This window comes from Vipera berus (genome assembly GCF_964194415.1).
Source record: "Vipera berus genome assembly, chromosome: 3".
Taxonomy (NCBI): domain Eukaryota; kingdom Metazoa; phylum Chordata; class Lepidosauria; order Squamata; family Viperidae; genus Vipera; species Vipera berus.
This window is the reverse complement of record NC_138204.1, coordinates 941,121-963,382: the sequence shown is the minus strand read 5'-3', so window position 1 is coordinate 963,382 and position 22,262 is coordinate 941,121. Positions and strand designations below refer to the sequence as shown.

General features: G+C 47.3%; 1 protein-coding gene across 1 annotated transcript; it reads right to left on the bottom strand.

The window, feature by feature from the left end:
* Positions 1–596: 596 nt before the first annotated feature.
* On the bottom strand, positions 597–14,188 carry LOC308666997 (BPI fold-containing family B member 6-like). Its single transcript, XM_081326037.1, has 7 exons — positions 14,156–14,188; positions 13,302–13,482; positions 12,613–12,712; positions 12,001–12,105; positions 9,429–9,572; positions 3,299–3,362; positions 597–763 (listed from the first exon to the last, which is right to left on the bottom strand). Exons 2-7 carry the CDS (start codon positions 13,426–13,428, stop codon positions 671–673), a joined length of 633 nt encoding a protein of 210 aa, XP_081182163.1. The 5' UTR covers positions 13,429–13,482; positions 14,156–14,188; the 3' UTR covers positions 597–670.
* Between the last annotated feature and the right edge of the window lie 8,074 nt (positions 14,189–22,262).

Below are 22,262 nucleotides of genomic sequence, written 5' to 3'. Positions count from 1 at the left end.
TTCAAGAAAACCTCCAAGCTCAGAGAGCACCATGGACTCCAAATCCCCCTCCTCCCTATCCTCCTCCTCCTCCTCTTCCTCCTCCTCCTCCTCCTCCTCAACCTCCTCCTCCTCCTCCTCCTCCTCTCTGCAACCCCTACTCCCTTCTAGCACTGATGATGTTGCCTAGTTGGGTCAGGAAAAATCTGCAGGACAACCACCAAGCTCAGAGAGCACCAAGGACCCCACAGTCCTCCTCCTCCTCCTCCTCCTCCTCCTCCTCCTCCTCCTCCTCCTCCTCCTCCTCCTCCTCCTCCCAGGAAGGAAGCAGATCTCTCCCTCCCTTCTAGTACTGATGATGTTCTTTAGTTGGGTAATGATGCGTCTCAAAGAAAACCACCAAGCTCAAAGAGCACTAAGAATATATGTCTCTGTGTGTGTGCATGTGTGTACACTTACACATGCATATAAATTTGATATATATAGATATATTGGCCATCTCACTGGGTGGCTTACAGAATGATGAATAGGTAAAAAAGATAATGCAAAACAATGAACTTCAAGAAGATTAACGCCAAGCACAAAGAGTCAGGACCACGTGCTAAGTTCCAGTTAAGGTTTACTGCTCAGGCCTGTCCATAGGAATCTAGACAACTACGGCCAGTGGTAAACGGGTGCTGGGTAACAGCATTCAAGGAAGGCTGGGCTGGAATTGCTGATGGGAATGCAGGGATCCCAGACTGATTCCTCTTGATTCTGCCTCCAGGATCTGCCTCTCCTCCTCCTACAATTAAAGAAGAAACTAAAAACCAAGGGGGCAGGCAACAGTTAGGTGGGAATCTGCCCTCTACCCCGTCAGTCGGGTCTATGACAACTCGCCACGGGAAACTTGCCACGGCCAAGTTGCCATGGGACAACTCGCTATGGGACAACAGTTACCCTAATATCAAAGAAACGGTGGGATGGAATCATTGAAGAAAGGATGGCAAAGGACGGACACAATGAAACAGGAACGGCAAAATTAAAATATTTTTTAAACTGTTTAAAATAATTAAACTTGAATTGTTGAATTGTCCCTTGGCGAGTTGCCTGCGGCTGGTTGTCCCATTCCATTACCGGCCTCCCCCCACTTATAGAGCACCCCCATCAGGGCCCCTGGCAGAGCCAGGTTTTAAGGCTCTTCTGCAAGGCCGGGGGTGTGAGGAATGACACGCATCCCCCCATGAGAGAACAGTCAGAAGACGGGGGGAGCACAGCAGACAAGGGCCTTCTCCTGGATCCCACCGAATGAAATTTCTTGGTCGGTGGGACCCGAGTTGTGGGGCAGAAGCCTCCCGTTGGGCTGAGAAGATTCCTCGGCCGCCCTGGGCCCATGCCACACAGAGGGCCTTCAAGGGGATAATAATCGACACCTTGAATTGGACCCGGAAGCAAATCTGCAACCAGTGCAGCTCATACAAGTACAGCGTTGCACACCCCTCTCAAAGAGCAGTACACACCACTGCGTGGTAGCCTTCAAGTGTGGCCCCATGTAGAATGCATTGCAGTAATCCAACCAGGAGATGACCAGGACACGAGTGACTGTGTGCAGGAACTCATAATCCAGGAAAGGACGCAACTGGCACACAACATGAAGTTGTGCAAAGCCTCTTCTATCCACGACTGTCACCTGCTGTTTGAGCAGGAGTTGTGAGTCAGGAGAACCTCTATCTTTCTATATATGTCCAATAAAGATACCTCACAGCACTGTCTTATGTGTAAGGATATTTACCCATGTAGTAGGTGTCATGGTTCCGATAAATGAGACAGTGCTTTTTATCCTTTTCATCTTTCCTGTTACCTTCTCCTGTTGGTATCCTATGATTATGTTACTTTGTACACCAAGAGTTTATGCATCGGACACAAATTCCTTGTGTGTCTAATCACTATTCTATTCTATTCTATTCTATTCTATTCTATTCTATTCTATTCTATTCTATTCTATTCTATTCTATTCTATTCTATTCTATTCTATTCTATCCCATCCCAGTCTACTCTATTCTATTCTATTCTATATTCTATATTCTATATTTTATTCTATTCTATATTCTATATTCTATATTCTATATTCTATATTCTATATTCTATATTCTATATTCTATATTCTATATTCTATATTCTATATTCTATTCCATATTCTATTCTATTCTATTCTATTCTATTCTATTCTATTCTATTCTATTCTATTCTATTCTATTCTATTCTATTCTATTCTATTCTATTCTATTTTCTATATTTTATATATTCTATTCTACTCTATATTCTATTCTATATTCTATTCTATTTTATATTTTATATTCTATTCTATTCTGTTCTGTTCTGTTCTGTTCTCTCTTCTCTTCTCTTCTCTTCTCTTCTCTTCTCTTCTCTTCTCTTCTCTTCTATTCTATTCTATTCTATTCTATTCTATTCTATTCTATTCTATTTTCTATATTTTATATATTCTATTCTACTCTATATTCTATTCTATATTCTATTCTATTTTATATTTTATATTCTATTCTATTCTGTTCTGTTCTGTTCTGTTCTCTCTTCTCTCTTCTCTTCTCTTCTCTTCTCTTCTCTTCTCTTCTATTCTCTTCTCTTCTCTTCTCTTCTCTTCTCTTCTCTTCTATTCTATTCTATTCTATTCTATTCTATTCTATTCTATTCTATTCTATTCTATTCTATTCTATTCTATTCTATTCTATTCTATTCTATTCTATTCTATTCTTTAGGAATAAAACCTGCTTCAGGAATCCTTGCTCAGATCGGATATGCTTCTGCAGCTCCAATAAATAGACTCTTTTATGTCTATGGTTTGGGGAGGGGGGAATGCCAGCACATCGCCCAGCAATTCCACCCAGGCATCCTGAGTCCCACCACCCAAATGTCCTTAAAATCTCACCAATTCCCCCAACATTTCTGGGGCGAGGAGCATGGCTGCAGCTGGACCCCAGAGTGATGGGGAGTGGCTGTAACCTCTAGGGTGTATTGATTTATTTTATTTATATCAGTTGATAAGGCTGCCCATCTCGCCAATGAGACTCAGAGTTACTCTGATGGCCTCCAAGGCTTTCCAGAAGGGGAGCAGAGATGAGGTCAGCTGACCTCAGACAGGAGGGTGTTCCATGGGGCAGGCCTGCTTCTTGGGTCCCATAGGTTAACAATCCCTCTTAGATGGGGCCTGGAGTATGCCCCTCCCACCAGGTGGAACCAAGAGGAGCAAAGAGGTCCCTCAAACCTCTGGACCCTGGTCCCCTCCTTCATGATTCTATAATCTCCAGTCCTCAAGACTTACCTTGCCAGGCAGGGAGTCAGCAAGTGTAGCATTCAAAAATTTGCCCACTATTTCTGAAAGCGAGCTGAAGGAGAAGCAAAACCAAGAAATTATAAAGTACCAATGAAGCAGAATATTTGTAGCTCAGGGTTGACATGAGGGGTCCTGGGTGCCCTCTGAGCTTGCTTGTTTTCTTGCAGACGTTTCATGACCCAACTAGGTAACATCATCAGCGCTAGTGAGGAGTGCTGTTTGCTGTCAGTTTATATTCTGGGGTCTTGCCTGTCTGGATGAGTGGGGGTGGTCTGAGGGATTCTTTCTAGTCCAAAAATGCCGGGGAATTTCCAGAAGCCTGGCCCTCTGACAAATCAGCCATCAACTGACACATAGACATCAACCACATCTGTGGACTATGCAAAAGAGACAGTCAATCAGCCCAAAAGGGAACAAAAAGACCCCAGCCCCTCTCCACCTGGGATCGGCACCCGGATAGGCATAGATTAACTCCAAGGTCACCTTCAGACGAGCAATCAAGTAAGCAACACCCCCATCAAGAAACTGCCAGAGCCATTAATAAACAGCCCAACCAAAGAATCTCTAAGACCCCCGCCCACCCACCCAGACAGGCAAGACCCCAGAATATAAACCAACAGCAAACAGCGCTCCTTACTAGCACTGATGATGTTACTTAGTTGGGTCATGAAACCCCTGCAAGAAAACAAGCAAGCTCAGAGGGCACCAAGCATCCCACAGTCCTCCTCCTCCTCCTCCTCCTCCTCCTCCTCCTCCTCCTCCTCCTCCTCCTCCTCCTCCTCCTCCTCCTCCTCCTCCTCCTCCTCTGCACAAACTCCACTCCCTTCTAGCACTGATGATGTTACTTAGTTGGGTCATGAAACCCCTGCAAGAAAACAAGCAAGCTCAGAGAGCACCAAGGACCCCACAGTCCTCCTCCTCCTCCTCCTCCTCCTCCTCCTCCTCCTCCTCCTCCTCCTCCTCCCTCCACATCCCCCTCCTTTCTAGCACTGATGATGGGTAATGAAACATCTGCAAGAAAACAAGCAAGCTCAGAGAGTACCAAGGACCACACAGTCATCTTCCTCCTCCTCCTCCTCCTCCTCCTCCTCCTCCTCCTCCTCCTCCTCCTCCTCTCCACAACCCCAGACAGGCAAGAAGCCAGAATATAAACTGATGGTAAACAGCACTCCTCTCTAGCACTGATGATGTTACCTAGTCGGGTCATGAAAACCACCAAGCTCAGAGAGCACCAAGGACACCTCAAATTATAAAGTAATTATTATTAAAATGATTATATTATAAATTATTGTAATTATTATTAAATCAAATATTATTAGATTTGCAAATGACACTAAATTGGGGGGGGGGGAGATAGCCAATACTTTAAAAAAAATAGGCTCAAGATCCTTCTAGGCCCTATCTAACAAAATGAAATTCAATGGGGAGAAAAGTAAAGTTCTACGTTTAGGCAAGAAAAACCAAATGCACAGGTATAAGATAGGCCACAGCTTTTCAACCAGTGGTACGGGTACCACCCGTGGTACGTTGGCACCTGGCAGGTGGTACGCGACCATCCTAGGAAAGTGGTAGCGGGGGAGGGGAAGGAGCTGAACCGGTGGCAGCACCGCACAAGCCTGAGCGAGAGACGGCTGGAGCTGCAGGGCTGTCAGGGCTCAGCGGAAGCGCCAGGATCAGTGCCAGGATCCAGCTGGAGCTCAGCGCTGATCCTGGCCTTTCTGAGCCCAGAAGAAGCTCCGATCAGCTGGAATGTTGCAGCATCTCCAGGGTCTTGTGATTTACATTCAGATGCTTGGCAACTGATTCATATTTATGATGGTCACAGTGTCCCAGGGTCATGTGAAGTGACCAAAACCTGCTGCAACTACCCAGCAGAGGGGGGGGAAATAAAAACCACCACCCCACCCCAACCCCACTGCCAATCCTCAACAGAAATGCTCACAACAATGAAAACCTCGGACGGGAGGAAGAGCGCCACCGGGCGGGCAGGCAGGCGTCTTGCTCGGCTGTGGCTTGGGGGCACTTTTTTCAGTGCCATTGTAACTTCAAACAGTCACTAAGCGAACTGTTGTAAGTCGAGGACTACCTGTAGTTCATCACTCCTTTCCCCCTTTTTTTTTGGTCATCAAGTTTTTGACCCCTTGCTAGGCGACTGGTGGTACTTGGATGTTGCCATATCCTAAAAGTGGTAGAATAGGTGAAAAGGCTGAACAGCCGTGGGATAGGCGGTACCTTGCTCAATAGTAGTAACTGTGAGAGGGATCTCAGAGTCCCACTGGACAATCACTTAAGTAGGAGCCAGCAGTGTGCGGCAGCTGCCAAAAAAGCCAACACAGTGCTAGGCTGCATTAACAGAGGGATAGAATCAAGATCACGTGAGGTCTTTGCATTTGGGGAAAGCAGCTGTGGCCGGGCACAAATGGTGCCCACCCCACTTTCCCAAGGCCCAGATCAGCTCAGCTCAGTTCAAGCTTGTTCTCAAGGAGATGTAAAAGTTTATAGCCCTAGAAATTTGAGAGATGACTTCCTTCCTTCCTTCCTTCCTTCCTTCCTTCCTTCCTTCCTTCCTTCCTTCCTTCCTTCCTTCCTTCCTTCCTCCCTCCCTCCCTTCCTTCCTTCCTTCCTTCCTTCCTCCCTCCCTCCCCCCTCCCTTCCTTCCTCCCTCCCTCCCTCCCTCCCCCTCCCTTCCTTCCTTCCTTCCTCCCTCCCTCCCTTCCTCCCTCCCTCCCTCCCTCCCTCTCTCCCTCCCTCCCTCCCTCTCTCCCTCCCCCTTCCTTCCTTCCTTCATCCCTCCCTCCCCCTCCCTTCCTCCCTTCCTTCCTCCCTCCCTCCCTCCCTCCCTCCCTTCCTTCCTTCCTCCCTCCCTCCCTCCCTTCCTCCCTCCCTCCCTCCCTCCCTCCCTTCTTCCCTCCCTCCCTCCCTTCCTCCCTCCCTCCCTCCCTTCCTCCCTCCCTCCCCCTTCCTTCCTCCCTCCCTCTCTTCCTTCCTTCCTTCCTTCCTTCCTCCCTCCCTCCCTCCCTCCCTTCCTCCCTCCCTCCCTCCCTTCCTCCCTCCCTCCCTCCCTTCCTCCCTCCCTCCCCCTTCCTTCCTCCCTCCCTCTCTTCCTTCCTTCCTTCCTTCCTTCCTCCCTCCCTCTCTTCCTTCCTTCCTTCCTTCCTTCCTTCCTTCCTTCCTTCCTTCCTTCCTTCCTCCCTCTCTTCCTCCCTTCCTCCCTCCCCCTTCCTTCCTTCCTTCCTTCCTTCCTTCCTTCCTCCCTCCCTCTCTTCCTTCCTTCCTTCCTTCCTTCCTTCCTTCCTTCCTTCCTTCCTTCCTTCCTTCCTTCCTTCCTCCCTCTCTTCCTCCCTTCCTCCCTCCCCCTTCCTTCCTTCCTTCCTTCCTTCCTCCCTCCCTCCCTCCCTCCCTTCCTCCCTCCCTCCCTCCCTTCCTTTCTTCCTCCCTCTCTCCCTCCCTCCCTCCCCCTTCCTTCCTTCCTCCCTCCCTCCCTCCCTCCCCCTCCCTCCCTTCCTTCCTTCCTTCCTTCCTTCCTCCCTCCCTCCCCCCTCCCTTCCTTCCTCCCTCCCTCCCTCCCTCCCCCTCCCTTCCAACCTCCTCCCTCCCCCCTCCCTTCCATCCTACCTTCCATCCCTACCCTCCGCCCTCCCTCCCTCCTCCCTCCTCTCCCTCCCTCCCTCCCTCCCTCCTTCCTTCCTCCTTCCACCCCTCCCCTCCCTTCCTCCCTTCCTTCCTCCCTCCCTCCTCCCTCCCTTCCTTCCTTCCTCCCTCCTCCCTCCCTCCCTTCCTCCCTCCCTCCCTCCCTCCCTTCCTCCCTCCCTCCCTCCCTCCCTTCCTCCCTCCCTCCCCCTTCCTTCCTCCCTCCTCTCTTCCTTCCTTCCTTCCTTCCTTCCTTCCTCCCTCCTCCCCTCCCTCCTCCCTCCATCCCTCCCTCCCCTCCCCTCCTCCCCTTTCCCTCCTCCCCTCCCCTCCCCCTTCCCCTCCACCCTTCCTCCTACTTCCTCACCATCCTCTCCCCCTCCCCACTCCCTCTCCCTCCCTCCCTCCCTCCCTTCCTCCTTCCTTCCTCCTCCCTCTCCCCCCTCTCCCTCCTCCCCTTCCTCCTCCTTCCTTCCTTCCTTTCCTTCCTTCCTCCTCCTTCCTTCCTTCCTTCCTCCCTCCCTTCCTCCCCTTCCTTCCTCTCTCCTCCCTTCCTTCCCCTCTCCCCTTTCTCCCTCCCTCCCCCTCCCTTCCTCCTTCTTCCTCCTTCTCCCTCCTCTTCCTTCCTCCCTCCTCCCTCCCCCTCCCTCCCTCCCTTCCTTCCTTCCTTCCTTCCTTCCTTCCTTCCTTCCCACATTTTATTCACGTATCCACACCAGCTTTCTGGATTTCTAGCTAATTGAACCACACCTTGGCATTTTTTAAGGAACATGCTGATGTCCATAGGCATCCTCATCCCAACCAAGCCATGCAAAGGTATGCGTGTGTTGGAGAAAATGACAAGGATAAGAAGAAAACAAGAAGACGACAAAGTGGGAAGAGACATCTGGGAATTTAGAGCTATTACACACAAGCAGGGCTGTCGGGCACCTGCCAGGACCACAAGAGATGGTGGTGTTTCTCAACTTTATCAATTTTAAGTTGGGTGGACTTCAACTCCCAGAATTCCCCAGCTGGGAGACTTTACGTAAGGTGGGTGGGCTTCATGCTAGCTGGGGAATACTGAGAGTTGAAGTCCCAGCTAAAGATGCCAGTGTAATGAATTGGGTTTTGTCTTACTAAAGAGTATCACGTGGGGTTAATTGCTGGGAGGTTGTTTAAGCAGGGAAGCTCCCAGCTCCTCAGACAACCCGTCTCCAACTCCACCATTGGCTGCTTCTAGAGTGGCAATAGGTTGCTTTAAACCTATTGGCCACCACCTAGAGGCCAGGGTATAAATAGCTGCATTCGCAGCCCTGTTTCTCAGTTCAGTTCCTGTAAGCAAATAAAAGATGATTCTTGCTGAACTCACTCGCCTCGTCTCGTCAATCAAGCAAAGAACCCAGTATATAACAGCCAGGGTTGAGAAACACTAATCTCCAGTCAGAACAGAATAGAATATCTTTATTGTCATTGTGTAACTCACAACGAAATTAAGCAGCCCATTGTGGTGTGATCCTGGCCTGCAGCTCAGTGTAGCTTGGCCTGGAGATCCATAGCAACCAGAAGAGAGGAAATGGTTGCAGGCCATGTTAAAGCTTTAAGACTTTGTTGTTATCAGGACTATCCATCAAAGACTTATTATGCAGCTACATCAACTTGCACACCCTGGCAAGATGGAGTGAACTGGGGCAACTGATGGGACAGTCTGATTTTCAGGAACCAGAAATCAAGATGAGAGGAAACAGACCACCTTGTGGAGAACCAAAGGGTAGGAACTAGAGGTTACTGGCACTCTAGTTCCCAATCTTTGTGATTGTGGGAAGAATCCAGAGAAATAAATATTTTGGGAAATACTAAAAAGGCAAAATATATTTTCCCAAAGGATTTTAAAGACCCACCCCCCTCAAGTCTCTGTCCCAAACAGAAACCAAGTCTGCAGAAATGCAGATGGGATAATCTTGTCAGAAAGATTGGAGCCAGGAAACTGGCATTAGGAAGAAAGATCCCTAGAATCAACCATCCCTCACACCAAAAATCCAGCACTCATCAGCCACAGCCACAGGGAAGCAGGATATGACCTTTGGGACATAATGGGATTAACCCACCAAGATCAGAATATCAGAAAGGCACACTCAGACTCAAAGTTCATATCACAGGAACAACTCCAAACAAAAGCCCAAGAAGGTATAAAAACCCACCCCTCCCTACTACATGTGGTCAGTTTTTCCCAGAGCCATCTTTCTGTCTGGCTCTCCTCATCCATAAACTGCAACCTTCTTTCTAAAGCAGTCTCCATTTTGTTTATTCCTAGCTTAGATTGGGCCCTGATGAAGATTTTTCTTTCAACATAATAGTTTCTGAACTATACCTTCTCCATGCTTCCTATGATTTGAACTCTTTTGTTCTTAGCTGGGCGACTTCTGAATCCTTGGCTGAATCCCACAGACTAAGTTCCCCCAAACCAATTTAGTCCCCTCCCTTCTTGATGTGTCTTGTGACTTCTCACCTTCTGGGAAGGATTCCTTTGCAGGACGACGGTTCTTCACATCTAATCTTCTCCGTCCCAATATACTCTGTGAGAGGTTTTGACATCTTAACATTGATGCTCACTTTGGATTCCAGAAAGATCTCCATACTTTCACCAATAAAGCTGGACAAAAGGAAATAGGAGTTACAAGAGAGAAGAGAGTCAGTCTACTAGAGAGCCAGTGTCCAGGTTTTCACATTTAGAATAGAATAGAATAGAATAGAATAGAATAGAATAGAATAGAATAGAATAGAATAGAATAGAATAGAATAGAATAGAATAGAATAGAATAGAATAGAATAGAATAGAATAGAATAGAATAGAATCTGGAAGGGACCTTAGAGGTTTATCAGAGAGTTCTTTATGCAGCCATGCTGGTTTCTTTTGAGAGCTGTTATTTTTCTTCTTTGTTGGTATTGTGCTAGACTGGGCCTTTATTATCTCACTTTTCAAAATTTCCCAAGCTTCTTGAGTTGTTTTCCCCTTTAGGATTCTCATCCATGGAATTCTTCCCATGGTCTCTCTAAGTTTATTGAAATTAGCTCTTTCAAAGTCCAAGACTCTAGTCTGGCTGTGTTCTATTGCTTGTGCCTCCAGAATGTTGAATTCCAATATTGCATGATCACTTCCCCCCAAGGTTCCTGTGGCTTTAACACTTTCTATCATTTCATCTCTGTTAGTGAGAATTAAATCCAATATGGCTAATCCCCTAGTTCCCTTCTCTACTTTTTGGGAGAGAAAGTTGTCTGCTAGGTTTGTCAGGAATCTGTTAGATCTTCCACTTGGTGCAGAGTTTGTCTCCCAGTTGATATCAGGGTAATTAAAGTCCCCCATTACTATTGTGATGCGCTTCCTACATACCTTAGTTAACTGACTAGCAAAAAGTTCATCTATTTCCTCTGCTTGGTTGGGCGGCCTATAGTATACACCTATGGCAATGTCATTTTTCCCCCTTTTATATTGACCCAAATACATTCAAGTTTACAGTTTTCATCATTGTTGTGCTCTATTTCTGTAGAGATAAAGTTATTTCTTATAGAGAGAGCAACTCCACCTCCTCTTTTGTTTAGTCTATTTCTTTTAAATAATGTAAATCCCTCTAGCTGTGTGTTCCATTTGTGGGTTTTGTCCCACCATGTTTCCGTAATGGCAACAATATCATATCCGCCCTCATTTACCTGAATTTCTAGTTCACCCTGCTTATTGTTCATACTCTGCGCATTGGTGTACAGACATTTGAGTCCTTTATGACTGACCCTGTGTCTACTTGCTACATAACTTGTGTGGTGCCTGAGTTCCCCTATTTTCTTAGATTGACGGGGACAGTGATGTTCTGTATCAATTAACTCACTGTCCCCGATGTTTAGTTTAAATATTCCTTCAGAAAAGCTGTGAATTTATTGCCAAGTAACTCAGTCCCTTTCTTGGATGGATGCAGACCATCTCTTTTGTACATTTTTTCATTGGACCAGCTACAGACATCGTGACTAATATAACCAAAGCCTTCTCCTTTACACCACTCCTTTAGCCACATATTAAATTCTGCTATTTTCTGGCCTTTTCCATTTTGCTCCTTATACACTGGTAAGACCTCTGAAAAAGTGAGTCTACAGCCTATTCTGCTGAGTTCCTGGCCCAAGCTCTGGAAATCATTCTGCACAGAGAGTATATCTTTTTGGGACAGATCGTTAGTGCCAAGATGTACAATGGCATCCACATCACAGTCTTTGCTGGCGTTGATTATTTTAGAAATACGCTTCTTGTCCCTACTGGCAGTAGCACCTGGAAGACACCTGACCTCTTTCGAAACTTCTGTATCCTTTCCTAAATTAACATCCCTTATAATTGAGTCACCAGACAGAAGGTGGCTTCTCTTTTGGGGTACCTATCTTTTCTTGCATGACTGATGTGTAATACCTGATTCGCACTTCTCCCTGTCAAAAACAAGTTCATCTTCTAATCCAGCCCCCTGCTCAAGCAGGAGAACTATACCATTACAGATAAGTGACTGTCTAGCCTCTTCTTAAAAACCTCCAGTGATGGAGCGCCCACGATTTCTGGTGACAGGCTGTTCCACTGGTTAACTGTCCTCTCTGTCAGGAAGTTTCTCCTTAATTCCATGTTGCTTCTCTCTTTAGTCAGTTTCCTACCACTGTTTCTTATCCTGCCCTCAGGGGCTTTGGTGAACAACCTGGTCCCCTCTGCCTTGTGGCAGCCCCTCAAATACTGGAATAACTGCTATCATGTCCCCCCTATTCCTTCTTTTCTTTAGACTAGCCAAACCCAAGTCCCGCAGCCGTTCTTCATACATTTTAGTCTCCAAGCCTTTGATCATCTTAGTTGCTCTTCTCTAAACTTTTTCCAAGGTCTGAACATCTTTTTTGTAGTATGGTGATCAAAATTGGTTGCATTTACCCTTTGCATGGCTTATGTTTTAGGCAGGAATCTCCATTCAGTTGGGTGAATAAGTCACACAAACATCCCAAAGCCTTTAGGGACTACATTCATCTCCCAGTTCCTTGACCAAGAACAGAACTGGGCTCTCGCTCACCTTGTCTCAGCAACTGTGAGGCTAGTAATAATGGATGTCTCTATTTCGTTGGGTGGCATTAATTCTGTGCAAATTTCAGGGGGGTGGAATTCTTTAATTTCCATCCTATGAGGTTTAAGAAAAAAACAGTGTGAAGAATAGCAGGTCACATTTTGCCCATGGACTATGACCTGGACTAATCACCCTATGCATAAAAGTCAACTTAGAATCACGTACAAGTTCTCGGGAGAGATCACCAACCCAATGAAATCTGTCTTCTCTGAACTGAACCCCAGTCATGCTCCCATTGCTAACTTTCCAATCCAAAAATGCTCAGAGGAATAATAAAATGATGGGTGCCCTCTTGAGTGACTCCTGGTCCTTGATGTCCTTCAAGTTAGCCACTAATCACATTCCTTTTTGGATGGATGGTCATCTATGGTCCAAGATTTAGCTTTCCCATTCTTCATTATTTCTGCTGCTGTAAGCTGGCATTCTGAAGTCCCAGATCTGTTGGGACTTCAACCATGGGCTGGAAATTTCAGGATTCACCCCTTGGGACCCCTGGAAACCTGCTAGGGACCAACATCAGGTTCTTCCTTTGTCTGCCACAGAGTAAATGAATCAACTTACCCTCCTACACCGTTGATTGTTTTGGCATTATCCCCAGTTTTCGTTGCCTTTTCTAACACCTCCTGCAGAATGTTCCCCTCTGTCATGAAGGTCTGGACCACTAGAAACAGGGACAAAGAGTCAATGTTGAAGTCAAACAATCCAATCTCATATCGTAACGTGGCATTGTCAGCTGTCCCAACTTGGTCGATTAGCAAAGAAAGACTCTAGAATCCACGGTTAACGAAAGTACATTTTACTAGAGCCCAGTGGAGTATGGAGCGAATAGTGCAGAGAACCGGGTTCCAAAATACATTTTCAGGTCACCGTGAACATTTTTGAGAGGGAAAGATTGGAAGGAAGGAAGGAAGGAAGGAAGGAAGGAAGGAAGGAAGGAAGGAAGGAAGGAAGGAAGGAAGGAAGGAAGGAAGGAAGGAAGGACCTGGAGAAAAATGAGAACATGGAAGACTCTTTCTTTCTTTCTTTCTTTCTTTCTTTCTTTCTTTCTTTCTTTCTTTCTTTCTTTCTTTCTTTCTTTCTTTCTTTCTTTCTTTCTTTCTTTCTTTCTTTCTTTCTTTCTTTCTTTCTTTCTTTCTTTCTCTCCTCTCTCTCCTCTCTCTCTCTCTCTCTCTCTCTTTCCTTCCTTCCTTGAAAATTTTCTCTAGTCTTGTTAGAGCAATCTTAACTAGCAGGAACTGCCATTTACTTACTGCGCATTAATGTCTCTGGCTGAAGTCTCGTGTTAGTGGTACATGTCTCCTCCATTTCAGAATGGACCATCCCAACAGAGAAGAAGATGAGCAATCCAATCCAGGACCTCATGAGGACTAGATCCATGGTGGCTGAACTTCTAAGAAACAGGCTGACAGAAAGTCAGAAACGAATCCTTGGCTGCATAAAAATGGAATAAGAACGTCAATATTTAGATTCAGGAGATCAGAGCTGATGGCAAGAGGGAAAGGGGAGCCATTTCCCCCAGCCTGAAACTAAAGGTCATCTCAAACAGATAATCACATTACTAACTTGTTTTGGGGGGAAGGAAGAGGCCGGATTTTGCTCTATTCTGATCATTTCCCATTATGACAGAGCCTCAAAGGCTGAAAATGGATGACACTGAGCTGCAGTTAAAGGTAATCATGGTAGCCACAGAGGACATAGATTCCCCTTATATGACCCAGACTCTGACATTCTGATCTTCTGCCGATATTGACCATCTCATCTCCTGGAAGAAGGTCAAAGACTTGATGGGCACCTCAGCTCAAGAGACAGATCTCAGAAGCATCTGATGGCTGTCCAGTCTCCATAGGAAAGGCATCTGGAGGAAACTGATTGAACAAACAGTGACAACCAAGCAGTGACAACCTCAATTTACAACTTTGTAGAAGACACGGATGACCCCTTCTAAGCTGGAATACTTCATAGTTGCACCCCAGTCTCTTGAGCTAAAGATGCAGGAAAGGCTGGACAGGAGACTCAACCCCAATCTTATGTATCCACCAACTTTCTCAGAAGGAACTCCTTCCACTAGCTGGGGTACCTTTGGACCATCACACAGTTCACTTACATGTCCAGATGGATGGAACTTCCTCTGTTGTCCACCAATCTTCTCTTAGGCTGCCAGTTATATAGTTGCCCGTGAATGAAAGAACCAATTCAGAGCGTTGATAACCATGGAGATGAGAAATGAATTCCCATGGAGATGATCCAAGATAAATATTTTCATTGACACCTTGATGCTTAGAGACAGTCTTGGTTGAAAGATTCATGTCAGTCTTCTGGGTGATCTGCCAAACCAACATTTGCTCCTGGAACAGGTCAACTGTCCACCAGACCCAGAACGAGAGAGAAAGGGAGGGGAACTGGCCCACTCAACATGCTATGCAGTAACATGATTTATCTGGCTTTGGCTCAGTGTGTTGTGTGACCATCAGCAGGTGTCCTAAGAATGAATCTAAGAATGAGCTCCAAATTGGTCACATCTCCACCTACTTACCAAGACAATATTCCCTCTCTGTAGAGCAGGTTTTTTCAACCAGTGGTATGGGTACCACCTGTGGTACATCGGCACCTGGCAGGTGGTATGTGACCATCCTACAAAAGTGGTAGCGGGGGAGGGGAATGGCAGCAATGCAGAAGCCTGAGTGAGAGACGGCTGGAGCTGCAGGGCTGTCAGGGCTCAGGGGAAGCTCCAGGATCAGCACCAGGATCCAGCTGGAGCTCAGCACTAATCCTGGCCTTTCTGAGCCCAGAAGAAGCGCCGATCAGCTGGAATGTTGCAGCATCTTCAGGGTCTTGTGATTTACATTCAGATGCTTGGCAACCAATTCATATTTATGATGGTCACAGTGTCCCAGCGTCATGTGAAGTGACCAAAACCTGCTGCAACCACCCAGCAGCGGGGGTGGGGGGAAATAAAAACCAAACACCCCCCACCCCACCCCCGCTGCCAATCCTCAACAGAAATGCTCACAACAGTGAAAACCTCAGACAGGAGGAAGAGCGCCGCCAGGAGGGCAGGCAGGCATCTTGCTCGGCTGTGGCTTGGGGGGCACTTCTTTCAGTGCCATTGTAACTTCAAACAGTCACTAAGTGAACTGTTGTAAGTCGAGGACTACCTGTAGTTCATCACTTTTTTACTTTTTTTTTTTTGGTCATCAGGTTTTTGACTCCTTGCTAGGCGACTGGTGGTGCTCGGATGTGGCCATATCCTGAAAGTGGTGGAATGGGTGAAAAGGTTGAACAGCCCTGCTGTAGAGGTTAGGGCCACCTAGAGGTCACCTCTCATAATGAGAACCTTGATCTGCAGGTCTGAAGAGAAGCCCAATCCTACCACTTAAGGCTATGCTCAACCATGTGTTCTTGCAGAGAAGCAGCCCAAAGTTGGGGTGTGTGTGTGTACCTTTGCCCTCAGAGTCCCCTGAGTCTGCTTACAACGCAGCCCTTGTGGAAGTTTGAAGGTGGTTCCACAACCAATTGTGCCCTGATTCAGATGAGTCTGAGGGCAAAGAAAAATCCTCCAAGTGGCCTCAAGAGCTCTCAGGGGGAGTACTAATGACGGGATGACTGCAAAGGAATACAGTCCTTCCGTTCCTCCTCTCTCCCCTGCCATCACAACTGGTAAAGCTTCTTGGATGAGAAGTGAAATCTTTTGGTCTTTTGTTCTTCTTCCACAAGGGGGGGAAAAAACCCAGCCCAGTTGCCTTTTTTAAGAAAGCACCTTTCAAATATTGATTTATATAGTCATACATCCTTCTCTCATGAGAAAGGTTTAAGCATGCAATGTGCAGGTACACCTTCTTGCAAATGAAAACCGCAAAGTGAATCACAAAGCAGACGCCAAAAAAGAGAGAGAGAGAAACCTACAGGAACACGGTGACCCTTGATTATCCTTCCAGTGTCCGTGCCCAGAAAAGAACCAGATCTTTGAGGCTTTCTGAAAGGAGAGCATGGCCAGGCTGGAGGGTCTTCTCAGATCCTACACAATGACCATCCCTGTTTGAAAGAATCCTGAGTTTGTCCCTGGGATCTGACCTTATGGGATGGGTGGAGACAACATGGCCCTGCAAATAACCTGCCCACATTCCATGCAAGGATATACAGTGTTGGTATAGCTTTCAGAACAAAAGTGTAATGTGCACATAATAAGGTACCCTTATAATTACCTGCAAAACTGTCTGTGGAGATTCTCAGTCATCCAGGACATGGTGGTCTCAAAGGGGCTTCCTTTCAAGACTTCCTTGTTTTTCTTTGAAGATGTTTTTGCTTCTCACCCAAGAAGCTTCTTCAGCTCTGACTGGTCATTCATACACAAGACTGGCAGCTTGCCAGGAGGTTATCTGTTCCCCCATTTCCAACCTGACAGTTGGGAATGCTAATGACCATTTGAATGGGAGGAATATAAATCCTTCCATCCTCCACCAACCGGTCAGAGCTGAAGAAGCTTCTGGGATGAGAAGCGAAATATCTTCAAAGAAAAACAAGGAAGTCCAGTTGCCTCCTGAAAAAGCACCTTTGGGATAATCTGCACCACTGCATTCTGTACCGATTGAAGCTTCCAGATGTTCTTCAAGGCCAGCCCCATGTTCAGCACATTGCAGACGTGAGGGATTTATTTGTTTGCTTGTTTGTTTATCATACAATGTACATGTATGTCATACATGCTGGCAGCCAGACTACTCTGTACATGTGAGGGAGTTGACCAACCAGGGGGGACCCATGTTCAGAACCTCCTGACCCAGCCAGGGGTGCAAATGATGCACAACACAAAACTGTGAACATGACCGTGTGGCCATGGCTGCCACCTTCCCTTTGAACAGACGCCAGGGGACCAGGAGGACCCAGCCCCAAATTGTGCACCAGTTGTGTTTGGAGAACTGTAACTCCATCCAGAACTAAGTGTTCTGTTCCAGCCTACAACCGGCCCTGCAGAAATGTCAGGGACAACCCCTTTGTTATATTCAATAGGCTGGAATTAAGCCAACCAAATTTATTTGCAAAAACTAAAGGAAACAGTTCAAAACACAGTAAAACAAAATACAGACTGAGACTATATCAGAAGCTCTGCAAACGGTTGCCTTCAGCAACCAGCACCTCCCACACATTCCCCTTTTAAACAACAGTCTCAGGGCGTGGCTTCTCTTTGCCTCCTCCCGAGGTGCCTCATTGCTTTTCTTTGTTCACTTCTGCTTGTCTGCCTCCTGCTTCAAGCGTCCTTGAACAAAGCCAGCTGTGGATCGTCTTTGTCCAATCTTTCAGGCTCACACAGCTGGGTCTGAGGAGGAACAAGATGGGAGGGGCCTGGCTGAGAGCTCTGCAATGCATCTGCAACCAAAGGCTCTCCAAACCCCTCCTCCTCCTCCTCCTCCTCAGAATTGTCCGATTCAGCTGCCGAAACCACAGGCTGACGCTGAATCACAACACTAAGCGTGGAAGATCACCCGATGCGGATTTCACGTCAGCACCTTGAAGTTCATGTGATCCAATTCTCCCTACAGGTTCCCAGTTTGAAAAACGTGGAGCTTCCTAGCACAGACCCTCTTCTGCAGCCTGATGGGGCCTCCACAAGACGTGGTGAAAGGAAGTTCCCCGGGATCAGCAAAGCAGCCAAATATAAATATAAGAGGGATCCGTGGCTTGAATTCCAGTGTCCAAGGAAGACGCTAACTTAGTGCAGCTTTTAAGTTTTTCTCTGGTCCTCCCATTTATCCTCGTCCTTCCTAGATTGGGGTTGGTTGATCACCAACCACCATCAATATGAAGTTGTCCCGGCAGTGTCACAACAACACAAGGATATGGAAGAAAACACAGGTTTAGGGTGAATTTTATGCCGTGGAGAGGGAGAGGTTTGGAGAGGCTGGGTTCCAGGATCCCCCCTCATGGCCGAAGTGGGAGGTGGGACCCGAGATGGTTTCATGACCACAAACAGGGACCCAGCCAACCCAGTTGGGGCCAATCTGGTTTCGTTTGGCCAGCCTGAAGTTGAAGTTAGGTGCCGGAAACACTCCTGACATCCCACAGGGGAGAGGCCCTAATCAGGGTGTGTTTCTGCCCGTTCCAATAGGACAACCGCAGGCTGCATGGGAAGGCAGGTCGCTGATGGATCCAAGCAGAGCCCCTGCCAGGCATCCGGTTCCAGCAACCAGATCCTTGGCCCAGCAGGGAGTAGGGTCCAAGGAACAGTGCTCTCCACCTGCAGTTGACACTCTACAAGGCCCAAGATGGCCCTTGGGGTCATGGGCCCAGGGGATGGCCTGGGGTCCAACACCATTAAAAGTGACGTTCGATGGGAACCCGGACCATTTGGCAACATTCCTAAGCCAGGTTATTAGCCATTTGGATTAATATGCCCACTTTTATCTGTCCCAGTGGGCGATGGTGGTGGTGGTAACTGTAGGGTTGCAAGGCGAAGCCATGGAATGGGCAGCGGATTTATACAGTGACCATGCCAGGGAGTTAGTCGATGCTGGCCTGTTTCTGGAGGCTCTGCGATCCCGTTTTGAGGATGTATCATGAGTCCAGCAGGCAGAGGGGGAATTGCTGGCACTGAAGCAGTGAGGCCAGTCCGCAGCTAATTCTGTATGTGAGTTCTGGCAGGTGGCCAGCAGGCTGCGGTCATGGCTGGAACACCTGCTGGTTCACCAATTCCAGGCAGGTTTGAACCAAGACCTGTGCAAGACATGTGTCTACCGAGGCAAGTCAGTTACAAGACTGGTTTTGTGTGGTAGTGGACCTAGATGCAGGCCTGCAGGAATTCCGGCCAAAGGGGGATGGCCCATTGGTGCCACACAGGGCCATGGAGAAACCAAGGGACGAAGGGCAGAGGACCCAGGGACCTGGTCCAGGTTCCTCTGCAGGTACTCCTCGGCCGTCATTTAGATGCTTCCGCTGCAACCAGCCAGGACATCGGGTGGCGGAGTGTCTGGTCCCTGTTCCACAGTGGAATCTAGGGACCCCTGGGAGAGCTGGAGCCACACCCAAAATGATCCCAGAGAAGTTGAGGGTGGCACACTAGAGTGTCCCACCCCTCGAGGGGGGGGTCCTGGAGGAGGAGGAGGAGGCAAGAGCCACCACAAGATATCAGCTGGTAGCTTACAAGAGCGAGGATGAGCCAGCGGAGGATCCGATGGTAAGTGAACCCATACGACCGCTTGTCATCCCCATTGTTTTGACAGGTCTGCCAACAGGTCACCGTGGGGAGTACAGGGCCCTACTTGATTCCGTCTGCACCCGTTGCCTGATCACAAAGGCCGTAGTGACTGAGTTGGGATCAGAGTGAAGCAGATGGCCAGCCCAGTATGGTTTGAGCAAGTGGATGGCTCCCTTCTGGGGAGGGGGGCTCCAGATACCCTCATAACGGAGCCAGTTCAGCTGGAGATGGGGGCCCATTGGGAGGTCCTCTGGTTTATAGTGGTCTCCTCCATGACAGAGGTCATTATCTTGGGATTAGCATGGCTGGACAAGTGGGGCTCTACAATCTGGTAGGAAGGGGGATACCGAAAGTTGTGGATTGGTGTTGACCCTCAACCACCTGCTCATGAACAAGCAAAAAAGGGTGGAGTGAGAAACAGGGAGGCAGCAGTAGGGCAGGGAAGTGTGAGGGGGCAAGCCCCCTTCCCGGTGGTGTCCGTCGACCTTGCTGAGGTGTTCAGCAAGCATGAGTGTGATGTGCTACCTACACACTGGCCAACCAACTATGCAATTGACATTCTGCTGGGTGCCAAACTGCCAAAACCCCAGATGTATGCAATGACGCCCAAAGAGATGGAGGAGCTGCATCAATACATTGACAAGAACTAGGCAAGGGGTTTCATCCAGCTGGCACAGTCACGGATTGCAGCTCCGATGCTCTTTAAGGAGAACAAGGATGGATCCCTGCACTTGTGTGTGGATTTCTGCAGCATCAACAGGGTTTCCGTTGAGAATATGTACCCCCTACCGCTAATAAGGATCTATTGGCTCATTTGGCGAAGGGTAAGGTGTTCACTAAACGTGACCTCCGGGAAGCGTATTACAGGGTCCTAATCAAACGGGGGAATGAGTGGAAGATGGCATTCAATTGCCCACTAGGAAGTTACCAGTTCCGGGTGATGCCATTCGGCTTGCAGGGAGCCCCTGTGGTGTTCATGCAACTCATCAGTGAGGTGTTGCATGAGCACTTATACCGTGGGTTGCTCATGTATTTGGATGATATATTGATCTATACCTCCAACGTGATGGAACACGTCCAACTGGTAAGACAGGTGCTAGAAAAACTACTGAGGGCACACCTGTATGTAAAGCTGTATCCCTTTGTTTGTGTGGAGGGAAGAGAAGATGTTCAAACATGGAGGACACCTACATGGGCCTTTGTGGGAAGGAGGGGATGGGCTTATGGTGGCCAACTGAGAAAGGGGTGCATATAAAGAAGCTGGGAGAGGGCTTGTGGCCAGATCCTTCTTCTTCCTCAAATGGGGACTTCTCCTGAAGTTGTCCTGAAGAACAAGACTCCTGTGGAGCTCTGGTAGATTTAAGCCAGGGGTGTCAAACTGCCGGCTCGTGGGCCAGATCCATCATGCTGAAACCGCACCCACCTCATTGCTGACAATAGGGGGGGAAAGTCACAATATGTCACAACCTATCACGTGACATTGCGAGTTTGACACCTATGATTTAAACCCTTGTGGGGATCTAAAGAAAGATATCAGTCAGTCTGAGCAGCAGAGAGTTTTATGTCTGCCAGGAAGGACAACTTGCTTTCAAAGTCCTTTTGAAGGAGAGACTTTTAGAAAAGTTCACCCAGGTGGAAAGTGATGTTTTTCAACTCATTAAGCAATGAGCCTCTGGTTCAACTTACAAAAGTGAACCTGAAAAGACACCTAATTGGGGCTTTCGACTTGCGATCGCAGCGCCGGCAGATGTGCGAGGCGATCGCTCACTCCACCATCCAGTTTTCTCCCACTGGGGGACCCTGAAAAGTGTCAGAAGTCACCCTAGAGAGGCAACAAGCATGAAGAGGACCTCCAACTGATTGCAGAAGGGCAGTAGCCCTTCCGTTTGATCCGGGGCAGCTCTTCAAACTGACGGGGGAAAGATGGGCCATTAATATGGCCCATCACTAAGCCGCTATCAGCCGAGGCCAAAATCACCATCAAGCACATTGAAAGCACCACAGAGAAATTGGGTGAGATCCTACCTTCTTTGTATCCCAAGTATTTTCCTGTAAAAGCTTCTTGAAACTTCTTCCCCCTGTGAGGAGAGAGGGAAGGGAATGTTTTCTTCCCACCCTCTAAAATGGTGGTGTTTGATTACCTAGGGGAAATAAAGCCCTGAAAAGAACAACTAAGCAACTGGATTTGCATCTTCTTGATATTTGGGGACCCAAAAAGTTGTTACCCTATCTACTTGTGAAAAAGTTGAAAAAGAATTTAAATTGGATAAAAGCCTAGGTTGGATTTTGAAAAAGACTTTAAATGCTATCAGGGACATCTTGTGGCGAAGCTTGGTACAGCAAGTGAATATTCCTGACTAAGAGACCTGCTTACACCCTAGACCTGTCCTTGGTATTACCTAAAAGAGATAAAAAGCTGAGAGCACAGCTGGGTGGTAAAATTGCCTTTTAAGAACTGTGGAGGTGAACACTTACTGACTCTTGCTTAAAAATAGCCTAAACTAAAGGATCATCTATAACCATCCTAGAAATGGAGGATTACCAGCAACAAATTATGGCTAATTACAAACTTATACTTGAAAAAATTCTTGAAGCTACTGAGATACTTAAATCCAGATTGAAAGACAAAGGTGCCAGCCTAAAGGTGCCGCTTTGGGGGGGGGAAGCCCTAATAAGCAGGCATATACATAGAATGAAGGCTATTGCTAAGCAGATTGATTTGTGCTTCTTAGATTGTAAGCCGCCCCGAGTCTTCGGAGAAGGGCGGGATATAAATGGGATTAAAATAAAAAAATAAAAAATAAAAATAAATTTACAAAATGAAACCTTGACTCCCACCAAAGAACTTACAATTCAAAGAACAACAGAAGTGGAAGAAATTAATACCAAGACGGATAATTTTAAAGAACAAGTACAATCTACTGAGAATTTTGACAACCAAACTCTGATCGCAACTAAAGAACTTATAACCCCAAAAGCAATAGAAGCAGAAGAAAGTAACACCAAGAGGGAGGGTGTTAAAGAT